The sequence below is a fragment of the Archocentrus centrarchus genome, chromosome 15 (genome assembly GCF_007364275.1).
Source record: "Archocentrus centrarchus isolate MPI-CPG fArcCen1 chromosome 15, fArcCen1, whole genome shotgun sequence".
NCBI classification, from domain to species: domain Eukaryota; kingdom Metazoa; phylum Chordata; class Actinopteri; order Cichliformes; family Cichlidae; genus Archocentrus; species Archocentrus centrarchus.
In genome coordinates this window covers 2,011,171-2,018,948 of record NC_044360.1, presented here as the reverse complement: position 1 = coordinate 2,018,948, position 7,778 = coordinate 2,011,171, and the positions used below count along the sequence as shown (strand labels likewise).

Sequence of the window (7,778 nt, the reverse complement as noted above, 5' to 3'; positions counted from 1 at the left end):
ACTGAGGACCTGGTCAAGAATGGACACCAGCGCCTCTACTTTCCCAGGCTCGTCAGACTTGGGATCAGTCCTGATGGCGGAGAGCGTCCTGTGCTCCTGCATCACTGTGTGGTACGGCAGCTGCTCTCTGAGGATGGTGAAAGCTGCACAGGACTTTATGCAGCAGCCTCCCCACCACCGCAGGCATCTACACCATCAGGTGCAGGAACAGGACCTCCTGTATTATGAAACACCTCACTCACCCAGCACACACGCTGGCTGTCCCCCTCCCTTCAGACAGGAGGCTGCAGAGCATCAAGAACAGAACCACCAGACTGAGGAACAGCGTCTTCCTGGAGGCTGATAGACTGCTGAGCTCTGGTGGTGCTCTGCAGCCTCTGCTGCTTGAAAGTGTTCTTATTTATACTAAATGACACTGTAAACGTGTTTCTGTAAATGTCGCTCTTGTGTCTCATTCTTATTGGCTTCTAACCAGGACCTGGGTGCAAACTTTTGTTTCACCTCACGTGTTGAATAATAAAATAAAAAATCCTTGAGTCCTATTGCATTTTATTTATATTCTAAATAATACCTATAGTGTTTATAATTTAATGAAATATGTTTCATATGCATCCTTTGTAGATATTTAATTTTCATTCAGATTTGTGATCCAATGAGCTGTTAGATTAGCAAGTTTTCTATAACCGTCGATCGATACATCAGACAGAAAAAGCACCAAAGTGACCAAAAATCTGCAGTAGGATTAAAAAAAAAAAGAATAGAAATATTAAAGATATTCTGAGGAAACTCAAGATTTTCAAGATTAAAGTCCTACATTTTTCTTCAAAGACTCAGATATCCTCTCATAACTGGACTTTTACTGGTTTTTATGATAAACAAAAAGAGACAAAGATGGAGTCTCGACAAAAGAGCTTTATTATTCATTGTGTGTTCCAATGAAGTGCTGTATGCAATAATACACATGTAATTCAGAGAGTGAATGTTTTACAGTACTGTTTCATTGCCACAGAATCAGGTATGCTGACCGTTTCCTGAACTGCACCAACGTGGATTCAGGTAGCTGCTGGTAGAACGAGGCTTCACCTGCTGGGTGTGTTCAACCCCCCCGAGACTACACCGAACATCTCAAACTTCACCTACTTTACCCATTCTAAAGGACAGAAAAGTAGTTTTAGTTTAAGGATATTTTTCCTCATTTCCTGCTCCAATTATAGATGTTACATAATGAGATCAGTGTTAATCCCTGTTACTCAAAAGCTTTGGTGCAGTTTATCAGGTTTTTTCTACTCTTGGATCTGTATGATGTCACAGAGAGAGGTACATCAGGTACAGAAGCCACCCAGCTGATGTTCAAACCCAGCAGCCAATCAGAACAAAATGAGCTTGAAGTGGGAGGGGCTAAAACGGCTTGAGGATGAACTGAGGGGCTGCGAATCATCCAAGGCTACTCCAGTAGAGTTCAGTGATTGAAACATGGAGCTGAAGGGGTGAGAATAATAAAACAGATTTCAGGTGAAACCAAATGAGGCGTTTCATTGAACGGACTAGTTTCACAGATTGGAGTTAAAAAGCTTGAATCATAAGATCAGTTTACTCTCCTTCTATGCCTCCGTCTTTGTTTTTCCTTCCTGTTTTACTTGAACAGTGGGACTTTGGCCCCTGAGCTGAGCCTTGCAGGCAGGTTCTTTGTCTGCTCCTCTCCTCCACCAAGTTAGCTTCAAAGATGTTTAAGGTAAAACCACATGAAGATTCCTATCTGACTCAGCCCTGGGTGGAAAAAGTCCCAGAAACTCTCCCGTCTCTTCCTTTGTCTTCCTCCTCCTACTGGCAGTGCACCTGGTAGTTGAGTTTGGCTCCCACCTTGGTTCCTGCCAGATGTTTGTTGAAGGCCTCGTCCATCTCTCGGCTCTGCTCCGGTGTGAAATGGTTCTTCCAGTCTCCAACCTCACCTTCGGAGAAACAAAAAACATGAAACAGCTGCATCTGGATTTGACCTGATCATTACCTGATTGGTTAGAGGATGGCTAACAGTCTCATAGTGCTACAAGTTTGACATTTTCTTTGACTACTTTCTGGGCACCTTTCCTGAAGATGACATTTCCAATTCTTTGGCCATGGGAGCTGGGGGAGTTCTCCTTCATTGCCTTGAAGGTGCTTGCATCTGCGATCTGCTGCACCTGAGCCTCTGTCAGGGTGAAGCCGAAGAAGCTGGAGACCTTACGGATGCTCTCAGGCAGGTCCTTTGGGAAACAGAAGAAGAAACATCACAGCACATAATAACTGACCCCTGAGGTTCTAACTGTCTGTGTCAGAAGCAGCTTTACCTGTTTCATCTCTTCATACATAACAGCCATGACATTGGGGTCGTCCATCCTCTTCTCCCAAGCCAAGGCATGGTCAAAGTATGACCCCCAGGCAACTACACACACGATGACAAAGAAATCCCCCAGTGAGCATCAGAAGAAGACAAGTTTTACTTTAAAACCCCAGAAGGTCAAAGCCATTCTTTCTTATGCTTAGTTAGGGATGCTTCTGTGATATGAGCCCTAAACTTCACACTCGGCTTTTTATACATATTTTATTCAGAACAACTTATCAGAATATGTGATTTCCAGGTCTATGCTCTAAGGAATAAATATCAAAAACTATTTTGATTTTTTTCTGAAAGAAGTCCTTTTGTTCTTCTCAGAAACATGCTGTGAGGATATTCAATCAATAATCTGGTCCATTCTTTGCTGTTTCAGGAGACTTTACAAGTTAACTGAGTGGTTTTAAGCAACTAAAGCTAAATGAGTCATTTTGGTGCCTGAAGCTGACCACTGGGAGAAAGCAACGTACAGGCAGAGTGAAAATGTAACCAGTGAGTGAAAACAGTGTAACAAAGAGCCAGATGTAGTCTGGGCAGTCATTTGAACTCTGAGCCACTGGTGGATGATTTTCCTTGGAGTGGAAATGATTTGTTTTAAATCATTTTGCTCTTTTTAAATCCATTGTCAGAATCATAGAAGCCCACAGTCTTCTTTTTATAGACACTATAAATCTCAGTTACTGGTAGTTTTATGGTGTCTGTGTTTATTGTACTCTCACAAATCTCTCTGTGCTCACTGAAAGCCTGATAAGCATCTTAACACTGCTGTGCTGGTGTAGTAAACTCACTAGGTGGGGCGACAGCGGCTCTTTTGCCCCACTTGGATTCGTCTGACATTTCCACAGTGACCCTGCTGAGTCAGCGCCGTGTGCTGTTTAGGAGCTCATAAATGCAGCTAAGTTCAGGATTATGAAGTTAAACTGTGCACAGTGAAACCAAAGGTGGTGTTTCTGTGGTCGCCGCAGGCTTGGACCCGACCCCACAGCACCAGAGTTTGTTTACTGTGTTCAGCTCTGGGATTGTTTGCTCACCGTCGCCGCTCATGAAGCTGGAGAAGAAGGAATCCCAGGACTGTGCAGCTGGGAGGACTGGGTTGTTGTTGCAGAAATGATAGAAAGAGACCAGAGTGTCTTTAGGGTTCCTGAAGACCACCAGCATCTGTGCAAGAAAACCCACAATACCATTTGATTAATAGAAAAAACCTCTTATTCTAAGCTTCTAACTTCAGGAAATTAAGACAGAAAATTTTAAGCAAAGATGGTTTTTTTTTTTTCACTGCAGGAAAACTTCAAAGTTACAGCAATTATTGTCATTATCAATCAAACAGCTAAATCCAGGGATTACACCTGGAAAAGCTGCACTTCCTTGTAGGACTGAGACCTTCATTTTCTACCACACTGAGAGATCCAGTGTCTCTCCTAAATATCCCACGAAACAGACAAATTCAGGAGGATAACGCGAGACTTTTAGCTGGTTTGTGCTTTTCTTAGCTCCACGCTGGATGTGTGGAAAACTTAAGATCTTCCTCAGAAACCATTACAGAGAAATCACCAGTGCACACCGGCTTAAATAAGGATTAGGAGAACCCTTTTCTGCAGAGCTCACGAAACTCACCTTAGTTTTCTTTTCGTAGAAGGACGCAGGGATGTTGTCGGGGTGAAGGTGAGCCCCCATAAGCCTCGGAGACGGAGTCTCATCCACTTCCTGAGGGGATTAGCAGTTTAGAGCAAAAAGAGGAAAGAAGCAGGGTGGACATACAGTAGCTACAGATTAGCTCCGGATGTATGTAAGAACATCTGCTCTTGCAGGAAAAGTGGAATTTTTTTTTATCTTCTCTCATCCCTTACAGAAGCTTCCACTGCAGGATGTGCAGTTTCCTGGAGTTTGCTTTTTACCCTACGGATGTGATGAAAACTGGGAAGGCATTCCTCGTGCCAATACTTTATCCCATGGGAAAACCTGGAGTCACCTCAAAGCCACAAGCAGTACAAATTTGAGTTGGATGTGATGGAAATGACCACAAAGAAAACAAGCTGCCGGTGGAAGGTGGCTCTCACATCAGCAGAGTGGGAGCGTCATCAGCAAATGTGCAGCTTTCCAAACTTTCCCTTTAAGGTCTTTGATTCCTGAGCTGGAATCTGTCAGGATTTCAATGCTGCAGGATGAATCACACACACACACACACACACACACACACACACACACACACACGTTTCTGATTGAACAGCTGCAGCGGTCCCAGATGTGTCTTTTCTTTCAAACAGGAAGTGAAAATGCACCTTCGAGGAAACACATCTGGTCCTCAGTGAAGCAGTCAGCTGGTTTTCTCAGACACAAACCTCAGAAATCACCGAACGAATGCTGGACTCCTGTTTGTTCACCTCAACAAGTAGAAGGAGGAAATCTTTAAGAATGGTTTCAAACTTTTAACACATGTCTTCTTTCTAATAATGAAAAAACTGAAGAACATCTTCTCCACAGTCTGCTTTTAATTTAAAGCCTGAGCTTTGGTTACAGTCCAGGGTTACTGCATATAAAGGCACACTGGGATCCACACACAGAGACAACAAACCTGACCTGAATTGAAAAAGTAGTTCAGAGATCCTGCAGCTTATGGAGAGCAGATGTAATGTTTTTGCTCTGGTTTGTGGACAGCAGGCAGAAATCATACTGAAAATGAGATGCATACTTTGAGTCTGCGTGCAGGAACTTCCAGTTTCTGAAACCATACCTGTTTACCATGAAGCTAAAGGCAGCCTAACTGGAGCCCCACCCATGAGTGGTTCACCGGTGGACGTGTTGCCGCACTGAATCTATGAGATGGTATCTGATGGTCGTGACTACGCAGAAACCGGCGTGCCACGCTAACACAGACAGATGTTATCTCCCCCCGTCTATCTGCACCACTCAATCTTTCACCTAAGGACCATCAGCCTAGCTGTGCAGCACGCCCACAGACATCAGGCTGCTTTCTTATGACTGTAACTGTTATATTAAGATTATATATGTGACTGAGGTGCAGACTTACAGCTTTTATTTAAAGGGTTTAACAACAGAAATGCATAAACTGTTCAGGACTTCAAACATCACTGCACAAACTAACATCATTTAAAATAATGTTTGGATGAAAATCCTTTGCAGTCAGTGACTGAAGTCTGGAACCCATGAACCTGTTCCCCCCTCTGAGATGCTCTGCCAGGCCTGTTTGTGGGTCTCTTCAGTATTGTATGTAGCTAGCTGTGACCTAGCCACACATCCTGCACCTGCCATTGGGCCCTTTGGTGGTAGTTCAGCATTAAAGTGCAGGTTGTGGTTTGGCTGATGCTGCAGCTCACATGAAACAGAAAGATGGCTGTGCAGCCACAGGTGTCATTAATCACAAAGGTTTTCTGGGAGTTATGCTGAGCTCATTAATTGTACTGTTAACGACAGTAATTCACTTAATTTTATTGTGCTACAGTAAGGTTGAAACACACACACACACACACACACATAGAGTGAATACCTTTAAGCCTTCTGGTCCAAGAAACTCAATCAGTGGTGCTAATTTCTTTTCTGACTTCACCCCTGTGGCCTCTTCAGTGATCTTCCTCAACACTCCCATGATCCAGTTAAATCCTGCGCGCGTGCATGCACACACACACACACACACACACACACACACACACACACACACACACACGCGCACACACACATTATTATGGCATGACAGGAAAAAGTCTGATTCCTGATTTCAGGAAGGTGGAAAGCTGAAGCAATGGAAAAGGGAGGACGCTGGTTTTGATCGAGCAATCTTCCAATACTTTTAATCCTTCGTTTCTCAACTTCACTGGGAAGCTTGCAGTGTGTGGACCTGTGGTGAAGCTGCACGTTCATTGGCTATTGACTTGTCGGTCACAAATTTTTAGCCAATGGGCATATATTGGCTAATCCTCTTTTCTGACACTTGAATGATCAAAATTTCCTAAATGGACTTAACTTTTTATCTAGTATGACCTAAAATGAACAACTAAGACCATAAACTCTGCAGACTCTGCAAAGTGTTCACAGAGGTCCCGTGCACTCTCTAAAACAGTTTTGTTTCAGGCTGCACAAAGACTCAGTTTAAGATGAATCAGGATCATTATTGAACTGTGAATCATGCAAAGCTGCTCTGAAAGAGTCTATGAACAGAAATAAGCAGCAGAGCAGCTCCACTTTGACCCGAACTGTTTTTACTGTGACTTCCCTGTTTTGTCCTGATCCTCGTCTCATGTCGTGTTTGTTTCTCCTGCTCTCGTTTCAGACTCACCACTTCCTGCTGTCACGTTTCCCACCGCTGTGATCTTCATCCTGTCCCTAATGTTTGCCCCCCCCCCCCCTCGTGTCGAGCGTTTGAGCCTCAGTCGTTCCTGTTTTTCACTCTGTTCTTTATACTTACGGCTCTGCCTGTTTTCCCTTTCGGCTTTGTTTGCCTGCTCTGATTAATAACCTGCTTTTAAAGTTGCCATTCGTGATTCATTGCAGTCTGCTGTGTAGTAATTTGCCTTTCAAAGTGTGAGTCTGGCTGTTTTTGGTTTTGCAGCTCTGATGTGAGTTAAAACTGTTAAAAACAAATACTGGATGGGATTTAAATGTTTAAAGATGTGGATCAAGAGTTCGAGGCGTGCACCTGGAGGGCTTACAGCTCAGAGGTCACACCATCTGATGCCCTTAAACAAAACTAAAAACGTGGAAGTACAAAAAGCTTCCTGAAACATTCCTCCGTCTGGCAGTTCTCGACTTCAGCTCGGCACATTACTCACCACATTTGGGGTAAGCCACCACCATGATGTCGTCCTCTCTGGCCTTCATGTTCTCCACAGCTTTTAAATTGTCTTCGGGGCACATGATGGTCGGGTACAGCACGCCTTTGTATCTGTACAGCTTCTCCTCGTCACTCATATCCTTCGCCCGCTCCACCTTGGCCTGCAGCCTGCCGAGCGGTTCCTCGCTGCTCATCCTGATTTATGGAGCTGCACAGATCCCAAACTCAAAGAAAAGAAATTCCCGAGAAGCTGCAAAGTGGGAAAGCTGCAGGGCTGAGAGTGAGGAAAGCTGAGCTGAGACAGAGAGTAAAAAAGGGTGCGTGGGAAGCAGTGAAAGGAGGACGAGGCACCAAGCACCTCCTCCACACACACACACACACACACACACACACACACAAACACACACACACACACACACACACACACAAAGAAAAATGTGGATTCACGGAGGAGTGGCTGAATGGAACTTCCTGAACAATGTTTACCAGATGAACCTGACAGACTGAATGCCCCCCCCCCCACACACACACACACACACACACACACGAGTCATTTATCAGCTGCACCCTGCTTACACGGCTTCACCTTCCTGAACTCCTTTGCGTGTGTGAAACCTGCACAGT

The 7,778-nt window shown here is 44.3% G+C and overlaps 1 protein-coding gene across 1 annotated transcript; it reads right to left on the bottom strand.

Annotated features, from left to right (window-relative positions):
- Positions 1 to 892: 892 nt before the first annotated feature.
- On the bottom strand, positions 893 to 7,500 carry sult6b1 (sulfotransferase family, cytosolic, 6b, member 1). The gene is made up of 7 exons (XM_030748620.1): positions 7,153 to 7,500; positions 5,874 to 5,986; positions 3,983 to 4,072; positions 3,400 to 3,526; positions 2,325 to 2,419; positions 2,081 to 2,240; positions 893 to 1,949 (listed from the first exon to the last, which is right to left on the bottom strand). The coding sequence occupies exons 1-7, from the start codon at positions 7,346 to 7,348 to the stop codon at positions 1,822 to 1,824; spliced, it is 909 nt and encodes a 302-aa protein (XP_030604480.1). The 5' UTR covers positions 7,349 to 7,500; the 3' UTR covers positions 893 to 1,821.
- Positions 7,501 to 7,778: the final 278 nt, after the last annotated feature.